Here is a 23,699-nt window from a genome sequence, read left to right on the forward strand (position 1 = left end):
AACCTCTGAGCCATGTCTCCAGCCCCCCCATAGTGAGCTTTTCAGCATGCCAAAATTTATAAAGACTGTTCTTGGGAGGGAATAAAAATGTGATCTTAAAAAAAAACAAAGATACTGTGAAGTAGGATTAATCAATATTTGAAAAGTCTACATGAGCCAGAGAGCCAATAATTCCTCCCTGGAAAATGACCTGTGTTAGGAACACACATGATCAGGGTCCATCCAGACTGTTGGATAGTTTATTGGTATCATTTCAGACTCTGCATTGCAACCCACTTTCCTACTTTTTACCTTTTATGGTGTGTGTGTGTGTGTGTGTGTGTGTGTGTAGTGCACATGGCTTTTGGAGGATAATATCAGGAATTAATTGTTCTCCATTGTTCTTTAACCTTATCCTTTGAGGCATCGCACCTAGAGCTCAGTGGTACACTAGCCAAGTTGCTGATGATGCCCTCATCTTTGCCTTCTGAGACTGGAGATATAGGTGGCCCATACGCCCACACAGCCTGATATGCGTCAGTTCTTGCTTGAAGGATATGTACTCTTAACTTGTAAGCTAAACTACAACTCAAGTTTCAGAAATGACAGACAGTTGTTGAGTTTTGATGTTTTCATTAAAGAAGAATATCTCTGATTCTGAGAGAAGACGCTAAAATACTCTTTTCCCGACCTTAAGTTTTTTAAAAGTATATTTCAATAAATCACAGATTGAATAGTCAAGAATATGTAAATCAGTCTTCTAATTACCGGATGTTCAAGAGTTTTACTGAAAACATAACCAATGCAATGCCTTATTTATCTTATTTTCTCAGGTCAGTGTTTTCCTAAGTAGACAGCTTGGCCTTAAACTTACAGCCCTCCCGCCCCATTCTCACAGTTCTGGGAATTCAGGCGTGTGTCAGAACACCTAATTAAGTTCTTTTCTTTATAATACAATTTTAAAATTATATATATATATATATTCTTATGTTAACATGTAATGAGTTTTATTGCAGAAGGAAATGAAACATATTTAACAATTTCTCAGTGTTTCCTTATACACACGTGAAACACATCTAAATTAAATGTTCACACATACACACATATTTATCTCATAAAGCTTTTGGGTGTGTCTGTCAATTTAAGTGTGAAAGGAAAAACCACAAATGTTGTTTTTGGCAAATTATGGAGATTATGTTTGTCATGTACAGAGGTTTTGCATGTAGCATTACATTTAATCTTACTATCATCTCCATTGAAAAATGAAAGAAACAGAATTTAAAAGAATGAACACACGTCTAGGTTATACAGTAGTAAGGGGTATAGCTGGGCTTCTAGCCCAGGGTTCCTCTCTTAAGAGTTTTGGGTCAGTAATGCTGCTGTCTAGTCTGGTGTGGCCTTTAACATAGTTTATTATACAAACAAAAAAATAAATATTGATCCTGCACCGTTTATCAGAACAGTTATTTGAGGTTGCCCCTGCACATGTGACTATGTTGTTTCCAAATGAAGATACTGAGTGACACAGACATTGCTTAGAAGAGTGTAAGATGATATATACTTTCTTAAGGAAAATCTGTCAGTGATTATGAACAATCTGGAATGTTTGGATGTCTTTTGATCTGACAAGTCCACTTTTAAAACTATTAACTCATGAAGTAATTGAAGAAGTGTATGTTCTGTATAGTTCAAATTGTGGAGTGCTTTGCTAGAGAAACCCTATAGAAACTACTTAAATACCTGAGCATAGGTGATTGCTTAATTATGAACAGTGGAATTCAAATTATTAGAAATGACTTACTTACTGAAAATGATGGTTTGAATACTGGCACAGATTATTCATAATGTACCATTTAATGATAAAGGTAGCTTCATCAAAATATGCAAAGATTTATATATAGTACAGATACATGTTTTAGAGAGGGAGTGTACATAAGCTAGCAGTGGACTGACAAAATAGCTCAGCAGGTCAAGTTGTTCTTGCCATCAAGTTGACTTGCGTTCTGTCCTGGGACCACACAGTGGAAGGACTGAACTACCTTCCTACCTACCTGCAGGTTGGGGTTGGGGCGAGAGATGACAAACTGTGAACAGTGGGATTCTCTGTAAAAGGTGAGAATATGGATTTTTATTTGCTTTGGCTGTATTTTTTGCTTTTAATTTTAAAAGTTAAAAATTATAACATTAAACTAGGCGAGGCGGCACATGCCTTTAATCCCAGCACTTTTTTAATCCCAGCACTCGGGAGGGAGAAGCAGGCAGAAAGATCTCTGTGAGTTAAAGGCCAGCCTGGTCTACTCAGTGTGTTCCAGGACAACCAAGGATACACAGAGAAACCCTGTCTTAAAAAGCCAAAACCCAAACCAAACCAAAACAAAAAAACATATAAAGCAAAACCCTATACAATACTGACTGTATCACAGGCCAGGCCAGCACGACTCGTGGATTGATAGTTAAACTTAATTCCCTTAGCCCTGTTAGCTTCAGTGTAATGTGCTTCTTGTAGATTTTAATGTTCTTAATGAATTCTAATTTGAAGTTAACTATGATATTTTTGTTACAGCTTGTATATGAATTTTTCATACGATTTTTGGAAAGCCAAGAATTTCAACCCAGCATTGCCAAAAAATACATAGATCAGAAATTTGTATTACAGGTAAGCATTTTTTTTTTGTAGTTGTATGCATATAATTTATTTACCAACACTTTACTTCATTTTCTCAGATACTGTTAAAAACAACAACAATCTTGCTGGTGGTTGTTATTTTGCCTCTTAATTATATGAGGTAGTTTCTGCTCTTGCCCATTAAAAATAACAATGCCTTTTAAAAATTATTTGTGATGGAATTTACCTCCATACTAAACACCAGGAATACCCATTCCTAAGTCTTTCTAAGTTGCTTTCTTAAAAGTTTAATTATAGAAGAATTTTATTTGTATGACTGGTTTGTACAATTTCTAAAATTTATATTTATGGCGGTGGTTGTGGTGCATTCCTTTAATCCCACTATTTGGGAGGCAGAGACTGGTGGATCTCTCTGAGTTCAAGGCCAGCCTGGTCTACAGGGTGAGTTCAGGACAGCCAGAGCTGCTTAGAGAAACCCTGTCTTGAAAAACAAACAAAAACAAAAAACAAAACCCAAAGAAACAAAAGCATTATTTATTTTGTGGACGTGTGGCTTCATACGGGTATGTGTATGTCACAGCTCTAGTAGAGGGGTCAAAGGACAACCCCTCTGGAGTCATTTCTCCCTTAGTCTTGTGGGTTCTATAAATTAAAAACTCAGTTCATCAGTCTGGGCAATCAGTACCTTTACTGCTAAGTCATCTTGCAGGCCCAGTGTATGAATCTTTATGTTGCTTTAAAACTTACTGTCTAGAAAAGGTTTTTAAAAACAAAACACTTTAGACTATATCTTTATCTATTGAAAGTGAGTAGGTGAGCTGGGGTGCAGAGCACAGGTAATAGAAATATTACAATATTTATAACTATTTAATGACTATAACTGGGAAATAGCTCAATTTAACTCTTTAAAATTTTCCTGTAGGGATTAATTCCAGCCTGTCTCATCTGGGGCACCTTAGGGAACCTACTTTTCTGATTCCTTATTTCACATCTTGAAACTGTTGACCATATCTTCCTTTCTGCCTGGGGTTTGGGGCGCTTTGCTGAGACTGAATTTTTGGGAAACACCTCCTTGCTCCTGTTGTGTTCTCCAGTGGATGACACTGGAGAAGTGTGGTGTATGGACTGCCTCTCTTTTGACAGGGAAGAAAATACCTGTCTCCCACCAGTGTAGGAGGCCGCTTGTTTGTTCCCAGCTGCTCAGACTCGAAGTAACCACACAGAAACTGTATTAATTAAATCACTGCTTGGCCAATCACTTAAGCATATTGATAGCAAGCTAGCAAGCTCTTACATCTAGAATTAACCCATTTGCATTATTTTATATTTAATCATGAAGTCTGTGGCCTACCGGCAAGGTTCCAACTAGCAGTTTGTCTTTCTCCTCTGTTGGCTCCATGGCGCCTCCTTGCTTTTTCTCCAGTCTGCCGACCGCACAGCTGGCTTCCTGATGCTTTCCCCTCTAGACCTGTTTCTGAGCTGTCCTTCTGTATGGTTTGTTCCTACCTTGGGGCCTGCTAGGCTACATAATACTTACCAGCCTTTGGGGCTGAGGAGCTCCCTCTAATAATTGCTGTCGCCCCATCCCAGCCCTTCCCCTCTTGCTTTGCTGTGCCTTGCCTGACCCTCATTTGGCCATGCTTCCCACTTCTGATTCAAATTCAGGGCTTTTCTCCACCCTCCTTTCTCCCTGCTTTTTTATCCAATACCCAGACTACACCTAGCCTTTCTGTGGCTTGTATCTTAAGACATTAAAATATCCTCATCTTCTTTTTCACAAAACAAAATAATATTTTCCTTGTATATTTTCTTTGAGCAAACCTTTTCTTTTCTTTTTTTTTTTTTTTTGTGAGGTCCCAGGTAACATCAGTGTACCAAAATTTAAAGAATTATCACCGAAAGTAAAGGAAAATAGTTGAAGTTTTTTAATACATTTTTTTTTGACATTTATTGAGCTCTACATTTTTCTCTGCTCCCTTCCCTGCCTCTCCCCTTCCCCCTTCAGCCTTCCCCCAAGGTCCCCATGCTCCCAATTTACTCAGGAGATCTTGTCTTTTTATACTTTCTACTTCCCATGTAGATTAGATCTATGTAAGTCTCTCTTAGTGTCTGCATTGTTGTCTAAGTTCTCTGTGATTGTGGTTTGTAGGCTGGCTTTCTTGGCTTTATGTTTAAAACCCACCTATGAGTGAGTACATGTGATAATTGTCTTTCTATGTTTGGGTTACCTCACTCAAAATAATGTTTTCTAGCTCCATCCATTTTCCTGCAAAATTCAAGCTATCGTTATTTTTTTTTCTGCTGTGTAGTACTTTTTTGTGTAAATGTACCACATTTTCCTTATCCATTCTTCGGTCAAGGGACATTTAGGTTGTTTCCAGGTTCTGGCTATGACAAACAAAGCTGCTATAAACATAATTGAGCACATGTCCTTGTTGCACTATTGAGCATCCTTTGGGTATATACCCAAAAGTGGTATTGCTGGGTCTTGAGGAAGGTTGTTTCCTAATTTTCTGAGAAATCGCCACACTGACATCCAAAGGGCTGTACCAGCTTGCACTCCCACCAGTAATGCAGACGTGTTCCCTTTTCCCCACAACCCCTCCAGCATAAGTTGTCATCAGTGTTTTTGATCTTGGTCATTCTTACAGGTGTAAGATGGAATCTCAGAGTTGTTTTGATTTGCATTTCTCTGATGACTAAGGATGTTGAACATTTCCTTAAGTGTCTTTCAGCCATTTTAGATCCCTCTGTTGAGAGTTCTCTGTTTAGGTCTGTACTCCATTTTTTTTTATTGGATTATGTGATATTTTGGTGTCCAATTTCTTGAGTTCTTTGTATATTTTGGAGATTAGACCGCTGTTTGATGTGGGGTTAGTGAAGATCTTTTCCCATTCTGTAGGCTGTTTTGTCTTGTTGACCATGTCCTTTGCTTTACAGATGCTTTTCAGTTTCAGGAGGTCCCATTTATTAAACGTTTCTCTCAGTGTCTGTGCTGCTGGGGTTCTATTTAGGAAGTGGTTCCCTGTGCCAATGTGTTCAAGTGTACTTCCCACTTTCTCTTCTATAAGGTTCAGTGTGGCTGGCTTTGTGTTGAGGTCTTTGGTCCATTTGGACTTGAGTTTTGGTCATGGTGATAGATATGGGTCTATTTTCATTTTTCTACATGTTGATATCCAGTTATGCCAGCACCACTTGTTAAATGAGCTTTCTTTTTTTCCATTTGATATTTTTTGCTTGTTTATCAAAGATCAAGTGTTTGAAGATGTGTGGATTGATATTCAGGTCTTCTGTTTGGTTCCATTGGTCCTCCTGTCTATTCTTATGCCAATACCAGAATGTTTTCAGTACTGTAGCTCTGTAGTAGAGTTTGAAGTCAGGGATTGTGATGCCTCCAGAAGTTCTTTTATTGTACAGGAATGTTTTAGCTATCTTGGGTTTTTTGCTTTTCCAAATGAAGTTGAGTACCATTCTTTTGAGGTCTTTGAATAATTTTCCTGGGATTTTGATGGGCATTGCGTTGAATCTGTAAACCTTTTATTTTCTGTAGATGCTTTATGATCTCAAAATGTTTTGGTGGTTTCAACAGGAAACTTACTAAGTTAAAATTTATTCCAGCCACAAGATTTAAACGTGTTTACTGTTGCAATTAAATGTAAATCTTTTTCTTTCCCTAGCTCTCTTCCCTTAAGTGAATACAAAAGACAAAATAAGGATGGAACTACTTTACTGTGCTGTAGTGGGCCATAAGTGTACCATGCCATAAGAGCTGAGAATGGGCTCTTCTTTGTACTTGTGGTGTGACTGCCAGCAAGTGTTGATATTTGATTCCTAAGCTCTAGTCTACTCATTCACCATGTAGATTGCAGGAAGAGCAGGACGGTAGAAGGCAAAATAGAGACACAACCCAAATGCGTTGCTTGATCTGCTTTGTTCATTTGGGAGTCTGGATACAGTGAGTTCTTACCTTCAATGTAAACACATTGTTGATACCTCTGAGACTTAGTGTCTTCTTGTGTTATGTCACAAGCAGGCTTGCTATGGAATGACTTGTACAGGTCACTTGCTGGTTCCATCTGGGAAATCACATTGTTATGAAATATCCTTTCAGACCCTTTTCATATCACAATGTATGTTTGATTCTGATATTAACTTAATATTAGAATGAACCTTTCGAATATTCAAACCTTTTGAATATTCTTTTAGTGCTGTGAATTTAACACAAGACCTCACATTGGCTAAGCATATGTGTCACTACTAAGCTGTATCCCAATTTGAAACAAAATTTTAAATCTGTGTGAAACTTACAGTACAATTATAAAAAGCAGGCTTGAATGAATGTTGGAATGCAATATATTCCTAGGTGGTAATAAATTTGCCATCATTCTGGAATTCATTTTGTAGCTGAAGCTGGCCTCAAACTCAGAGATCCACCTAAGTTTGCCTCCTAAGTGCTGGGATTAGAGGTGTGCACTGCCTTGTCTGGCTAGCATAGTCCTAATTAAAATTCTATTTTTTTTTTTCAGTTAAAAACTTCATGGTTCATGGTATACCAATGTCCACCAATAGGATGCTTTAGATAATAAATAGTTCTTAGGACTGCAAGAAAAAAAAGATAATCTATTAAGGTGTATTAATTTAAACCATGGTGTTGGGACAGGAGAAGGAAATACAGCAGAAGATGGAGGGGAGTCTTCTGAGTAAGCCAAAATCCATCAGAAGATAAGTGCCACTGAGTTGACAGACAGATACACATGGCATCTTGTTACAGGAGAGACCCGTTTGTTTAGCTTAGCCCTGAAATAACCACACATAAACTGTATTAATTAAAACACTGCTTGGCCCATTAGCTCTAACTTCTTATTGGCTAACTCTTACATCTCAGTTTAATCCATTTCTATTAATCTGTGTATCGCCACATGGCAGTGGCTTACCAGGAAAGATTCGGCATGTCTGTCTCTGGTGTCTCCATGGTGTCTCTCCCCAACTCCGCCTTTCTTTCTTCCAGCATTCAGTTCTGTCTTCCCTGCCTACTTAAGTTCTGCCCTATCAACTAGGCCAAGGCAGTTTCTTTATTCATTAACCAATGAAAGCAACACCTTTATTCATTAACCAATGAAAGCAACACACAAACAGAAGGACCTCCTACACAGCATCTGGTCATTAAAATGGTCCAGCTCTGGAGGAAATAGTATTCTGACAAGTGTTGACTCAGCAGTTCCATCAGACACAACCAGATGTGTCTACAGAGATACTGAATGCTCCATTGTTGATGATTACACCGTTAGAAAAAAACTTAATAGGTCTTCATCAGGAGTTGGTTGAAAAAACTATAGACTTTCACATAGCAGAATATTCATTAGTTAGTAAAAAGAATGTGAGCAGTGGCACACAGGATATGTTTTGAAATGGTGCATGCATGTTATAGAATCCCATAGTTTGTAAGTCTTGTCTGTTATTTTAGGGGAAAGGCATGTCTGGTTTTTGTCTTAGTGCATTGGTGTGCCTCTGCAGGACCTCTCTCGTTTATGTACGTGTTGTACTTCAAGCTCCCCAGTGAATTACTTGAAGCCACAGACAGCATTGACCCCTGTATGCAAGCACTGCGATAGAGTGATGATGGCCACTGAGTGACCCTCCGTGGATAAAGAGTGATTCACGTTTGGGGTCGGAGGCAGTGGGACGCTGAAGCTTTCTTATGATAATCCCTCAGAATGCCTATTTAATACTTAGGAATTATTTCTGGAATTTTCTATTTACTATTTTTGGATCATGGTGTAAAATTGAGAGCAGATACGTGGTTGAGACAGAAACTGCCTTATCTGAGACTGGATAATTTTTTAAAGAGCAGAAATTTGCTTTTCACGAATCTGGAGATTGGGCAGTTCAAAAATCCATGTGCTGACATCTGGCAAGCATCTGTCTGTGTTCTCACGTGGCAAGGGTGGAAGGTAAAGGGTGAGAGCTGGGCCCTCCCCAGACAACATGTGTATCATTGTGTGACTCCACTCATGGGTACTGTTGCTATCTCAGCTCCTCCCAGATGGTTCTACCTCTGTGGTATTGGGGAGCAAGTTTCCAAAATACGAGTTGTGGGGGGGACACTGTTAACTATAGCGTTATGCACTAACAGTTTTGGAAGGAAATAGACCAGATTGTTGGTAATTGTGGGGTGGGTGTAACTGTCTTCCCACTCTGTGACTTACCTAGCTGGTTTTGCTTTTAGAAGAATTGTATATGCCATAACAACCGTCAGAAAGCGGTTTCTGCTGCAAGTGCATTCTTACTTTGCTTTGCATTTTTCATAAATCTCTGCTTACTTGTGTATCAGCCTTCCTGAGACTATATTTTTGTAGGATTCTGCCCTTTTATGATGAGTATTCATTGTTTTTTTTTCTTCCTTTCAGCATGTGGGTATGCCTCTTAAAATCTGAGCTTGCTTTCTGTGGTGTCTCAAGGGCTTTTTATCAAGAAACAAAGTGGATTGGTTGTCAAGTGTGGAGGCTGATTTGAGTTCAGTCTTACTTGTTATTTGTTTTAGAATAGAGTCTCACTGTGTCACCCTGGCTGGCCTGGAATTTGCCATGTAGACCATGCTGGCCTCAAATGTGTGACCACCTTCCTGCCTTTGCCTCCTGAGTCATGGGAATACATGCACACGTCACCAAGTTTGCTTTGCCAGTTTTCGTTATATGACCTTAGACAAGTTATACAACTGCTCTGTCCATCCGTTTCCTTATCTGGAAAGGAGATATCAAAGAGACAAAGTATGTTGTATAATGTTGTCAGGATGACTGAGCAAATGTTGTACAACTGCTCAGGACAGTCCCAAGAAGGTAGTAAACACTGCTTATATGCTACTAGTATTTTAATTTAGGATCAACTTTGTTTTGAGAGCCCTTTTACATTGTGTTTTCTTTAGTGGCTTCAGGTGTGAAGTTATCCATTATTAGCCTGCATTTGCCTAGCATGTTATAATTATTTGACACCTGACTTTTACTATAAAATTCTTGGGTACCCTATGGCTTAGATGGTTCTTCTTAGTCTATCTTCTTTCAGATATCGTGTGTTTTCTTATGTCTCTAAATTCTTTGTCATTTCAACATTTCCAACTGATATATTTTTTTTCTAACCAGTGTTGTATCTGAATGTGTGTTAGGATCAGGAATGGAAGAGTTGGGTTAGCCTGCTTAGATGTTTACAGAGAGGCAGTGTGGGCATGATGGCAGAGTGCACTGACCCCTCTGCAGTCCACTCCCTCTAGCCTGTGTCGTCTGGACCAGACAGTGAGCCAGGCACATGTCCTGGCTCCTTGGATTTATAAAGAAAAGCTGGAGGTCTGGATTATGAGTGGATTTCCAGACAGAACAACCTGTGTCGTTGAGTTTTGTTGCAGGGTTTTGAAAGTTTTCATCAAGGGCCTTGTTACTCATCCAGGAAATGTTTGACTGCCCTACTTGAGCAACATGGTGATTTTATGAAAAAGATTTACAGAACCTTTATCATTTTTTTAACTGTGCTCATCTCCATCTTTGTCAAAGATGGCTACTGCGTAGTATTCCGTTTGCATGGCAGAGTTGCTTTCAGATTTATATAAGCTCCCAGCCTGCCTCAGCTATGGAACGACATTTGTTCTCAATAAAGATCATTTTCATCTGCTTAAGGGGTCTTGGGAAATGTTTTCTTCCAACTGCCGCTGCCCTTGCCCCCCCTTTTAGAAGCAGACTGATTGCCAACCTTGGATTGTTTCATCGGGTGAATCACTGGCTCTTTAGTAACGTGTTTCTAAGATTGCCTTCAACCACTCTCTAAATCTGAAACAGTCCATGGTTGCTAAGAGACACACAAGTATCCTATAACATAGCTACTGCTGGAGATGGCTGTTTAGTAATTTGTACTTTACATTTGCAGTTATATTTAGACATAATTAGCATGCAAATTATGCAAATCATTAAGTTTGGCCTCAAAAGTGACCTTTGATATTGTATATTTAAAACCTCAAGATAAAATTGGGCATGGCCCAAAGCAAGCTGTGAATGACTTTTAACTTCTCGCCTGAAGTGAGTTCCGTGAGGCCTTATTCAAGGTCTTATTGTATCCACTCCAATACAAAGATATTTTCTAAACCAGTTCCCTGAATATGTCACAATGTTTACATTTATCTCCCAGAACCTACAGCAAATAGGACTTTAGAAAATCTATTTTTGCCAGGGGTGTTGTTATCTGTCACCAGCTGACAGAGAGACACTCCCTTCCTGCGTCACCTTCAGTCCAGCATTAGCTCAGAACCTGTAAACGGGTCAGTGAGGCTTGTCACCAGGCCTGTCTGTACGGAATTGTCCTCTGATCCTCACAGAAATACGCTGTGGCATGTACCTCTCCTTCCCATCATAACATACAACAATAATAATAAAATTAGTTCTTAAATGTACATTTGTATTTTTAATTATGTATCTGTGTGTGGGTATGACATGTGTGTGCAAGTGCCTGAGTAGAGCAGAGCCGTTGGTTCCTTCTGGGAACTGGAATTACAGGTGGTGAGCTGTAGTTGTGGGTGCTGGACTTGAACCCTGGTCCCTTGGAAGAGCATTATATACTCTTACTTGCTAAGCCACCCCTCCAGCCCTAGCACAATATCTTTTCACCTGTATTTTAAAGGGCTTAAGACTTGCTGCTCTAGCTGCTGCCTGCAGGGCAGCTTCCCGGGCAGACTGCATCTGCAGGTGGGCTGTCTCTGAGAGCTCAAATTGCTTTCTTTAGGAATTCTTAATGCTTTTCCGAAAAGGAGCACTCCCCGTCCATCCATGTTAACTCTGACACCCCCTCCCCACCTGGTGAGCTATGTAGCCATTCCCTATGTATCTCCTAGTACCTTATTCAATAAAGCAGGCTCTGTGTTCAAATGCTGATCAAGATCAAATCGGTTGTATTAAAATGTAATCACAAGATTTTCTTCAATCAAGGGGATGATGACGTGCTTTTCTCTTTTGGACAGAATGAGTAACATTAGGAGGAGAATGTGATTTGGGGAGTGTCATACTTGAGTGACTGAAACCCATTGGACCTTGAAGTCAGAGGTGCTCTACGCTGAGGACAGCGTGTAACCTTGTGATGGCTTGTCTATGCTATGCCTTCTAGTGGTGGCTGCTGATATTCTAGGGGTGGCTACTGATAGTCACCTCACGTCAATATAGCATTTAGATTCATGAACTCCCTGCTTCCCTGCTGGGGATTGAACCCAGACCTAGGCAGGTACTTCTGAGCTGCTCCCAGAGTCCTGTCCCCAGGCGGCTGTTTGCTTGTTTCTGGCTGTTTTTTCTGTGTGCCTCGCATGGTCCAGGCGAAGTTCTCAGGGATTCGGTTTTTCATTTTAGGATAGCTATTGCCAACAGAGCCAGAAACATGGGGCTTGAATTATAGCACTGTGTCACTTCAGATGAAGACATTAGAATACCCATTTTATTCATTATCTACTTGAACATTTTCTTTCTTAAGGTAATGTATAGAAAACACTTATTATTTTGGTTTGCTTGTACACATGTGAGGTGCACAGCGGTCAGAAGACAGCTGCAGGAGTCAGTTCCTTCCTTCTACCAGATCAAATTCAGGCCTTCAGAATCAGCAGCATCTGTGTGCATCTAAATCACCCTCACCCCACTCTACTTTTCTGTATGTGGATTACTTACCTCCCGAGTGTTGAAATTAATAAGCCTGCACCATTACACATGGATTTCTCAAACATTTCTGGTGTTCTCAAAACTGCTACTTTATATGGAGAAGGGCAGGGCAAACACTTCTTTACAACTGTAATTTTTACTTAACCTCCCTCCCTCCCTCCCTCCCTCCCTCCCTTCTTTTTTAAAAATGGTTTTTAAAGTTTCTCTGTATAGCCTCGGCTGTCCTGGAATTTGCTTTAAGTCTTAATGATCATAATGAGTATTAGTGACTTTGAAAGTCAGTTTTAAGTATCAAAGTATTGCCTATTTTAATAATTGAAATATTTTATATAGTTTATAATGAAAAGTAGCAAACTTCTATTTCTTCCTTCTCCAAATCCATAGTCTTATACCCTAGAGATAGTGGTATTCATTTTCTAACTGTTTGCGTATATTTATCTCCTAGTTTTTTCAGACCAGGCTGGCCTCATTCATATCGACCCACCAGCCTCTCCCTCCAAAATGCTGGGATTAAACGCATGCACCACCACACTCAACTCATGTTTCTTTCTAAAACATCTTAGTTGATTGAGAATTCTGTCTGTGCTTTGATCATATCAACACATATCAACAGTTTCTCTCAGGTTCCTTTCTCACCCACCCAATTTTGTGTTTATCTTAAAAAATATTTTAAACAATTTTAAAATAAAGATTTATTTTAGGGGGCTGGAGAGATGGCTCAGAGGTTAAGAGCACTGACTGCTCTTCCAGAGGTCCTGAGTTCAATTCTCAGCAACGACGTGGTGGCTCACAACCATCTGTAATAAGGGTCTGGTGCCCTCTTCTGACCTGAAGGCATACACACAGACAGAATATTGTATACATAATAAATAAATATTTTTTTTAAAGATTTATTTTACTATTTTTATGTATATGTCTACACGTATGGGAATATGTTTGTGGACACCTGCATAGGCCGGTAGAGGACCTGAGCTGCCTGATACGGGTGTTAGAATTGAACGTGTGTCCTCTAGAAGAGTATAGGCTCTTAATCACTAAGCCATCTCTCAAGCACCCTCCCCTACCTTTTAACCCATAAAGACCATTTCATGCTGCTCACATATTCTTGGATGTATGGTCTTCCACTGAAGTGTGGTCGCTAGCTACCCTTTTAGATAAAACTAACTTCCTCTTCCAGCATAGAGCTTTCTTTACCCTAAGGATAACAATTGTTGGAGGTTTCACTCGGTTTTATTCCTTTGTGCTGTTCACACATGACCTCTGTGGGGGACACACACGCACGTGTACGCCAGTCTCTCTGTTCTCTTTTTCTTCTTTGGAGGCCTCCGTCCTTGAAGTCATGCTCATCCTATTCAGATCTGTACTAGTTCCTTCCCTAACTATATCCACAGTGATCATTCTGAGACCTCCTATGTCTATCTTTGGGGACATGTATTTGTTCACTTATCTTTGTCTTATTTCCTAAGAAATACACACACACACACACACACACACACACTCTACTTACATTTGACTAACTATAAACTTACATTAGTTTGGTAATCTATCCTGCGTGTTTAAGGAATTGCTTCACTGACTTCTGGCTTCCAGGGATGGTACTGAGAAAATGAGTAGAGTACAATATGCTTTCCTCGTTAGAGACCTGGAAGCTTTTGAGATCTTTGTCTTTAACTTCAGAAATTTCAGAGTAGTGTATCTTTGTATTTCTTGTGCATGGCCCTTCATGAGCTCTGTTTAGAGAGGAACATTTATAGCCCTTTCCCTTGGGAGAATTGCACCGAGTTCTTTCTTAGATACTGACCTTCTTTATGTTATCTTCCTGTCTTTCTGGGTTGGTTGGTTGCCTCCTGTCTCTGCCCCTGCTTCTGGACCTGTTGTTGTCCAGGCATTTTCTTCCCTCCAAGTGTTTCTGCTTGCTTGCAGAGGGCTAATTTTGACAGTCTTAATGTTACCATCCTTCTGCCAAAAATTTTATTTTCATCACATTTTAAGTTTCCAAAATCTCTTTTTGAGATTATTTATCTGTTGTAATATTTTTTGTTTGTTTGTTTCAGAAATCTAATATAGTCGTATCTGAGAATGTTGAACGTTCCTTTTTTGCAAATATTTCCTACCCCTTGCATTGTTGCTGTTTCTTCTGAGTTGCTCATTTTGGTAGAATGTCTACTGATTCTTTGTGATAATCATCATTAATTACCCTCATCTCCCAGAGCCCACTCTCTGCATGTGCTGTAGGTGGTGTGCATGTGTACATGTTGAGTTTGCAGTGTGTTGCTCGGTAGGTGGTGGCTCACAGTAGGATAATTGAGCAGGGCCTTGTCAGGTCCTTCTTCTGCCCGTAGGCCTTTCTTCAGGATCCCAGTGTACCCTAGAAGAGACCTACTGATCTACCTTACCCCAAATTGGGAGCTTAGAGAAAAACACTGGCTAAGGCCTCACTGAAGTATGAAGGGTTTCACTTAATCCTATTACTTCAGTAGTGTTTTGTTTAGTAGTATTTGATATCTGAGACTAGACCCTTGCTCATGTTCTTTGGCCTTAGACTGGATGTGTTTAATATTCTGCGAGGCACGGAGTGCAGAGGGTATTGACGCCTACAAACTCTGAAGGTGCCCTGGTAGGTGCTTCTCATACCAGAGTCATCATTCTTAAACCTCTGAAGCAAGCCTCTCTGGTGGGAACTGGCACCCTGTTAGCATTCCTCCCTGCTGGGAGGATGGAAACCCTTGGTGGAATGAGCAGGAGGAAACTTGCTACTTTTTGTCCATTTCCCAACTCGGAAAACCCACACAAGTCTGACAAGTCCGAATTGTTCTCCAGGCTCCTCTGCTAGGGGAAGGAAGTGGGGGGCGTGGGGTTGGGAGGTGAGAAGTGGGGGTGGGTAAGGGGAGGTAGGGAGTAAGTAAAGTGGTGGTGGCTGAGGTGGGGGTGGGATAAGGTGGGAGGTGAGGTGGGGGGTGAGTGAGGGTTGCTAAGGTGGGCAGGTGGTGGTGGGTAAGGTGGTGGCAGGGTCAGGGGAGGTGGGGAGGGGGAAGTCCTTCATTGTTCTCTGTTTCGCTGTAGATTTATTCGTTTTAAGGTTCAAAGCAGGACTTTTAGCTAAGTCATCACACAGTTTATCTCTGTTAGTCTCGGAAGTTGTTTTGTAAAGCTTGGACTCAGCGTGTCGACATGTCTGTCTTTGCTTTGTAATCAATTTGGAAACTCTTGGTTTTCTTCGACAAGTTGCCTGTGATATTGGGGATGTCATGATTTATAGATGTGGGATATGGTGTTTTCTTAAATTGTTTTGTATACATGTTAGGTTTTCGAAATAAGAACTCACCCAACTCCCCACCTGCTTTAAAGGTAATGCCTTTCATGCCATTACCCTTTCGATGTCATAATGCTGTCAGAAGCGTGTTGTTCAGGCCAGCAGGAAGCTGCCAGGCCTGTCTTTCTTTGCTGCAGAGGATGGTGCATTTAACAGGACACTGCAGAGGCTTTAAGTCAGGGTCCTCCTTAAAATAGATTTTTTTTTGAGAATCTAATGAAATATTTAGTTAAATAATCTTTGTTTAATTATACAGTTATTAAACTCTTTAAATTAGCAATACAGAAGCTCAGTTGATTCAGGTTTTGCTAACATTCCACCCCCACAAACCTCTTCTTATGTTGGTTGCATATTACTCATTAAGCCCCGTTGCACCACTTAAAGTAGAAACCAGATTAAAAAATAGAACTTGAAAAGGTTAATTTCCATGACCAAGGAATGGAATGCAGTAGATGGGTTAGATAGCTTGAGTAGTTTTGAGTGTCTCTTACCTAAGAGATAATGAGCACATCTGAGGCACACACACACCCTCCCTCTCCTTTCTGACCTGTTAAGGCCACCTGTCTTTCCTTTCTAAGTAGAATGCGTTCCTGTGCAAGTAAATTGTTAACTCACTGGTTGCCTCCCATAGTTAGCTGGAAGTCTGTGTCCCGAGCAGCAAGGGGCACATGGCAAGAGGAAAGGGCTCATACATACTTGTTCTTTGCTACTTGAGCAGCCATATGACAGTTATTGCAGAGAGTATCATCAGTCGGTTAGGCTGCTGCCTTCCTTACCCCACAATCCCTTGGGAAAATTGCACTGGTTTGGGTGTGGTATAAGTGACCCCACCCCCATGGTCTTCTGCATTTGGAGGTTGGCACCCAAGGTGGCAGTTTGGGCGAATAATATGGAAACTTTAAATGTACGGACTAGTGAGAGAACCTTAGGTCATTTGGGGCACACTCTTGGAAGGGATTATAAGATACAAGTTTCTCTTTTTCTCTGTCCTGGTTGGAGTTGTAATGTAATCACTTCCTTGTCGTTTGTAATTGATGACTCCCTTATCAGTGTGGTCAAGGGCAGTCCTGGCTGTGTATACTATGTCATTTTGGACATTCAGCCTTCAAAATTGAGATTTAAAAAAAAAAAAACATTCTTTTTCACAAGTAGTTTGTGGTAAGTGTTTTGTTGTAGCGACAGAAAGCTGATCAGTAAAAACACTTGTCCCAGTTCTTTTGTGTCTCTGTTTGGGGAGGGGGTTGGCTAGCTCTCTCCCTAGAAGCCTTCTCTGTTACAGTATTTCTTCCAAATAGAGTAGATAAATCCATTATGCACTTGTACAACATCTTGAACTACTTATGCTGCTTGTTTATTTTTATCCACTGTTAGACTAGACTCTGTGAAAGCAGATTATGTCTGACTTGCATATCACTATATCCCTGGCACCTCCTTGCCCATTTGTTGGCTCTTAATATATACTAATAAAGATTTACTCAAAATACCCAATTGAGAACAAACTGATAGATGATAAGCACTGCAAAGTCAAGCTTGTGCACTGTTTCGCTGTCCATTTTAGAATACTATCCTTCAGTTTTTGCTTCCTGCCATATTTGAAGGGCTTTATTTTTAATTAATTAATTTTGCCCAGAACTGTCTTTCTTCAAACAAAACCTTGTTTATATGATTATCATCCCCTCTATACTATGAGACTCAGCCTCACATCTCTGTCACATGGATTTATGTATGAATAACTATATGTAATCATGCTTACATAACACATACACATAGCCTTTTGTGAGGACGAAGGTAGGCAGCTTTTATTTACATGCTGAGTTGGTTTTGTTTTATTGCAATGGTAATGAACATATTAAGAATTAATAACATTCAGGAGTGCTTCCAAGTTCCACTGTCATTTCTACAAAATAGCAGATTTGTCAAATTATAGTTTATGTAACATAAAGTTACCCTTTTGAAGTTTACAATTCAGTACTCTGTATCTATATGTTTAAATATATGTATGGGGTGGATGCATAGGGTTCAGGTATGTGTCCACATGTATGTTCATGCATGTGGAAGCAAGTGATCAGTCATTCCTCGGGTGCCATTCACATTTGTTTGCTTTGAGACAGTGCCTATCATGGCTTGAAGCTCACTGGTTAGCTGGCCAGTGAGCTCTACGTATCCTATTGCAAGCATGTGCTCCCTGGCTTTTTACATGGAGCCTAGAATTGACCCAGATCCCCTGTCTCTCCAGCCTTCCAATTCAGTAATTTTAAATATGTTTACAGGACTGTGCAACTATCCCTGCAGAATATTATATCATCTCTAGACAAAATCTAAAATCATTCTTACACCAGTTCTGAGTATTTCATATAAATGGAACCATGCATTTTATGTCCTTTTGTGTCTGATTTCTTTATTTATCACAATGGTTGGCAGTCTCATCTGTATCGTGATAATATGAGGATTCTCAACTCTTCATTTTCTTTTTTTAAAAAAAATATTTATTTATTATGCATACAATATTCTGTCTGTATGAATGCCTGCAGGTCAGAAGAGGGCATCAGATGGTTGTGAGCCACCATGTGGTTGCTGGGAATTGAACTCAGGACCTTTGAAAAGAGCAGGCAATGCTCTTAACCTCTGAGACATCTCTCCAGCCCCACTCTTCATTTTCTTTATGAACAGTGTTCCACCTCCCACCTATTGATGGGCATTGTGTTTTCAGTATTGCTTCTATGAACAAGTGTGTGCAACTTTTCATACTTTGAATCACTTGTATGGATATATGCTTTCTGTACTGTCCGTCACGTACTTGGGAATGAAGTATGGACTGTGGAACTACCAGACAGTCTTCGCCCTGCACTATCTTACATTCTCGCCAACAGTAATGGAAGCCTTCAGTGTCTTCACCAACACTTTCCTTGTCTCTCTCCCCTTTTGAGGCTGCATCAGATGAGTGCTGTCTTCCTTTGGTTTGCATTTTCATGGTTAATGAAATCGAGCACTTTGCCATGTATCCATTTGCCATTTCTATATCTTCTTTGGGATATATCTTCTCAAACATCCTTCGTCAGTTTTCAAGTTGTTTTCATTTTCTCAGAAATTTTTTAGCATACATTATTTAGACACAATGAACTTCATATAATATATAATTTTATATATTTCTAGACAGGGTTTCTCTCTATAATAGTTCTGGCTGTCCTGGAACTTGCTCTGTAGACCAGGCTGGCCTCAAACTCACAGAGATCTGCCTGCCTCTATCTTCCCAAGTGTTGGGATTAAAGGCATGTGCCACCACTCCCTAGCTCATATATAATACATTTTGATCACTCCCCCCCCCCTTTCCCTCTTTTGTCTCTTTTCCACTTCTAAGTGTCTTCGTCTTCTCAACTGGCCCCACTTGTTCATATTGTCTTTTGGGCGGTAAGCTCAGTGAGCTTAATTAGGATCGCTTACAGGAGTGCAGGCACCTTATCAGTAGCTCTACCACTGAAGAAAAATATCACTCCTCCCCCAGCAACCAGTCATAAACTGTACCTCCTCAAGGAAGGGTGGGACCCCATGAGCTTTTCCTCTTTTGCCTCCTGTTATCTTCCAGTTGGAATTGTGCTGTTACTGAGATTTAGTAGTTGATTATATATTGTGGGTACTGCTAGCCTTTTGTGCACATACTTTATTTCTGTAAGTTATCTTTTTTTACTGTCTTTAAAGCGCATATGTTTTTAGTTTTTTCCCTCTTTTTGTTTACGCATTTCTTGGCAGTGGTTTAAAAAAAAACACTTGATTTGAAGTTATGATTTATTCTTGAGTTTTCTTCTATTTGTCATTTACTTGTGTCTTTAGGTTGATTATCTATTTTGAGTCCATTTGAATTTGTAGTATGAGCTAGAAGTGTGACTTACTTTTTTATATGTGTTATATGATGCTCTGGTTGACCCAGCATCTTAGATTGAAGACTGTTTCTTTCCATACTGAAATGTCATGGCATCCCATGGAACCAACTGAGCATGAATTTGAAAGTTTTTATATAATCTGTCACATGCCAGGAGCACACGAGTGATTACTGTAACTTTTTATTGAGTCTTAAAGCTGAGAAATGTGAGTCCTTTGGTCCTCTTACTACCAAGATTGCTTTGACTCTTTCAGATTATTTGTATTTGTATATAAATTTAGATTCAACCAATTTTGTTGTTGTTGATTGTTTGACACCAGATCTCATGTAGCTCTCTTTAAACTCAATTTCAAGATCTTCTGGACTCAGCTTCCTAAGTGCTTGCATTGTAGGTATGCTCACATGCAGGTCATACCCCCCCAACCCTCCCCACCCCACTGGTGTTTGAACACAGGGCTTTGTGCATAGTTCTCGGCTCTGGGCCATTGAGCTTTCTTCCTGTGTCTTCGGTAGTCAATATAGCAAAAACAAGGCCCCTGTGATTTCTTACAGGGATTGGGTTGAATATGTAGTGGCCCCTGCCACTTGGCCTGAGACTGAACTTGTTTTTTGTTTTATGGCATGAGACTTGAGACCATGTTATTAGAATTCTGTGGCTAACATTATAAATGATCTAGAACCTAAGGCATGCCATTCACACGTCCAGGCGTAGTACATGTCTGCTTTGAGCCCTTCCACCCTGAGTATACCTGTGTAACCTCCCAGACTAACAAGAGCATTGCTGGGGCATTGGGAATTTCAGTGTCTGCTTTGGGTTAGGTCATTTCATCTTCCTGGGCCTTAACTGAGGGATTTAACTGGAACATGAACCCAGGATGTCATGGACTTAAGGTATTCACTTCCTGGGTTCAAATACCAGTCCTAATGCTTCTCACTCTGACATCACCAGCAGGTTAATTAAGTTCTGTACTCCAGTTTGCGCATCTGTAAGGTGAGGATAAAACCCCCTCGTAGAAGGATTGACCTGTGTAGATTGCGTAGAAAATGGTTGGTTGATCGATGCTGTGAGCACTGCTTTGGCTGTTCCTGTTCCAGCTGCTGTCGCGTACATCTCCTCCCTGGCTGTACAGCTTTGACTCAGCTGGCTTCCCAAAGACGACTGCTTTGCCAGGGAAGAAGGGGACAGAGGGATTATAAATAATGAACGATAGAATTTCTAAGTCATTTACCAAAACTGTCTCTGACAGCTTTTTATTCTACCTTCATTTACAACAGCTTTTGGAGCTATTTGACAGTGAAGACCCCCGAGAACGGGACTATTTAAAAACAGTCTTGCACAGGATTTATGGCAAGTTTCTCGGGCTTAGAGCATTTATCCGAAAACAAATTAACAATATTTTTCTAAGGTGAGTGGATGATGGGCAAGCAGGAGAGCAAAACTGATGTTTTTACAAATGTTAAGTAAACCTCCAATAGTTGAAGGAAATGTGCTAACTTCCTTCTTGCTCCCCTGCCTATTCCTCCCTCCCTTCCTTTCCTTCTCCTTTCTTCTTTCTCTTCTCAGGTTTGTTTATGAAACAGAACACTTCAACGGTGTAGCTGAACTGCTGGAAATATTAGGAAGGTAAGCATTTGCTGTGAGTTGCGGATTTGAGTGAATCTCATTCTGCAGATCATGTTCAGGTGGCAGAACGGGGTGCTGACTTGGATCTCTTGCTCCAAGAACCTTGGGTCTCTCTCATTTGTGCTTAGCCTGTTTCCCAGGTGACTCAAAGACTCACCTTTGCTCCTTTGTTCCACAATTAGATATTGTTAACTACCCCACAATGAGAAGGAGCTCACAGCTTACTCAGAAACAGTGTGTCTGATTGGCTGTCAGGCCAGTGACAGCAAAGGTTCTCATTCGCTAGGCTTAGCTTGTGGGCTATCTGTCCTTTCTCACAACTGTTGAAAGCAGATTTATAATGAATTGAAAGATTGTGTGCCCAGGTATGGAGTTCTAGGCAGCTCCTGGCCTCAGAGGAGGAGCGAGGCAGCTGTGGTGTGAGGTTCAGAGCTGACAGAGCTGGATAGTGATGGCCTAGTCTTTCCTCCTAAGAGGAGAAACGGAGGTGTGTTCTCCCTGCTTACTCTCAGTGACCTCCCAAGCTGGGCAGAGGCTTCAGGGATGAAGAGAAATGGTGTCTAGAGAAGGGAAGGGGATTTAAAGATATCAGGCAGGCGAGGTAGTGCTCTCTGGAGGCAGAAGGCCTGTGTTTGAAGAACAAGTTGTCAGGGTGGGTGCTAGACAGGAACAGAGGGAGGTCAGAACATGGGTTTGCTAGGAAATTTTGAGGTGCTGTCTGCCTGTTTTTGAAAGCACAGCTTGCTCTGTTGGATATTCATAATCAGATTCACTTTCTTTTTAAAATTCCTACTTAGTAAATTATCTTTAGTTGAAGTAACTAAAAAGTCTTGACTGTCAGTGGTGGAAGGGGTTGGCTATGTTTTTTGGACAAATAAAAACTGAGGGGTAGCCAGCTCATAGTAATAGTTTGTCTGGGTTCAGTATGTGGGACGACATTGCTAACCTGCTTTTTCTTTTTTCTAGTATTATCAATGGCTTCGCTTTACCACTTAAGGCCGAGCACAAACAGTTCCTGGTCAAAGTATTGATCCCTCTACACACTGTCAGGAGTTTATCTCTCTTCCATGCCCAGGTAGGACCTTAGAGTAAAACCTTTATTTTTATTCTTTATTTTTGAGACAAAGTCTTCCTTTGTAGCTAAGGCTGGCTGTGAACACGCAATCCTTCAGCCCGCCTTTGAAATAAAATCAAGTTTGTGGACTTAGTGTTTCTTAGGATATTGGTTTTCCTTTTCCTTTTTTTTTAAATTTAATTTTTTTTTTTTTTTTAAAGAAAAAGTGTGCTAAAGGTTAAAAATGGTTAAAAACGTTCCCCGGGGAAAATGATAAAGCATGCATTTTATTTTTTACACACAGTAGAATCTTGGAACTATTTTAATGGTAGGAATGGCCTTTGTTCCGTCTTATTTCATAGCTGACTTCTGTGTCCCCAATGTTAGCTGCTGCAAAGACTGCCCATAGCAGCATGGATGTGAATGTAGAGTGTAAGAAGGTAATGAGTGGAGCGAGTGTGGCCACTGTGGGCCTTCCCAGTGAATTGGATGCGCTCCAGTACTGGTCCCCGCGCCCTTTGCCCTCGTCTGCTTTCCCTCTTCTCATTTTGTACACACAGTAGACACTTGCACAAGTAGGCAGACCTCTCAGTAGTTTCCCATCTTCCTTTTATAAATCCTTCATTACTTTGAAAATCACCTTGTGATCCCAACACTTATAAGACTGAGGCTAGTGTTGGCAATAGTTAGTTGTCTCAGAGAAAATCAGATACGTCCATAAAAGGAGTAGCGATGGTAATCAGCCTCTGTCACATTCACCATAGCCCTGTTCTGAACACTGCAGTGCATGGTAAGCGTGCCACGGGAAGACATAATTGATCTAGTGATAGTTTTAATTTTAGTGCTTTAAGCCTCTGGCTCCTTTCTCTTTTGAGTTTGCATTAAAATGTAACACATTTTTCTAAGTAGTGTTCCTTCTTAAATGTGGAACTCTGTATTTTGAAGAAAAAATTCATGCATATGTTCCAGATTTAACACACCATCAAAATGCTGGTGTTTTAAAAGGGTAGGTCTCCAGTTCAGGAATGTTTCCGAGCCCTCTAGAAAACATCTCTTTAGTCTGTGCTGTAGGATATAACATTTTGTGATTATTTGAAAACATTCCTGTTGAGACTGGAGCACTCCCCAGATTCTGACTATGGCAAAGTATATCCTGTGGTCTTTTTGGGAAGCTGTGTTTTCAGGTCCCGTGTAGGCAGTTGCCTAGGTTTTTAGAAAAACACTTGCTTCCCCGTAGAAACTAAATCCCATAACCTGAGATGTCAACTTTCTGGCTGTAAATGAGATCCTCTCAGAGTGTACTGTGTCAGCCACTTTCCATCAGCCTCAGAAATCTTAGACCTCTTTTAAGAAAAAAATTCCTCTGGAATCTTGTTGCTCTGTCATTGACTTGAAACACAGCTTTTAGCTATAGTCCCTGCTACTCAGGAAGCTGGGGCAGGAGAATCATTTACTCAGGAGTTCAGGACCAGCCTGTGCAACATAGCTGGATTCCAATTCTAAATGAATAAAATTTAAAAGCCTTATTTTTCCTGAGAGTTTAAATGAA

The 23,699-nt window shown here is 40.3% G+C and overlaps 1 protein-coding gene across 2 annotated transcripts in view; it reads left to right on the forward strand.

Annotated features, from left to right (window-relative positions):
- Ppp2r5e (protein phosphatase 2 regulatory subunit B'epsilon) overlaps nt 1-23,699 on the forward strand; it is a 142,477-nt gene that overhangs the window by 103,856 nt on the left and 14,922 nt on the right. For both annotated transcript variants that reach the window (XM_041657995.1, XM_041657996.1), the window contains exons 5-8: nt 2,543-2,635; nt 20,748-20,878; nt 21,037-21,096; nt 22,063-22,171. In XM_041657995.1, the coding sequence (XP_041513929.1) occupies nt 2,543-2,635; nt 20,748-20,878; nt 21,037-21,096; nt 22,063-22,171 (393 nt within the window). The remainder of the gene's footprint in view (nt 1-2,542; nt 2,636-20,747; nt 20,879-21,036; nt 21,097-22,062; nt 22,172-23,699) is intronic.

The sequence above is a fragment of the Microtus oregoni genome, unplaced genomic scaffold, assembly GCF_018167655.1.
Source record: "Microtus oregoni isolate MIOR12 unplaced genomic scaffold, Mior012 000009F_ref0000495, whole genome shotgun sequence".
Lineage (NCBI taxonomy): Eukaryota > Metazoa > Chordata > Mammalia > Rodentia > Cricetidae > Microtus > Microtus oregoni.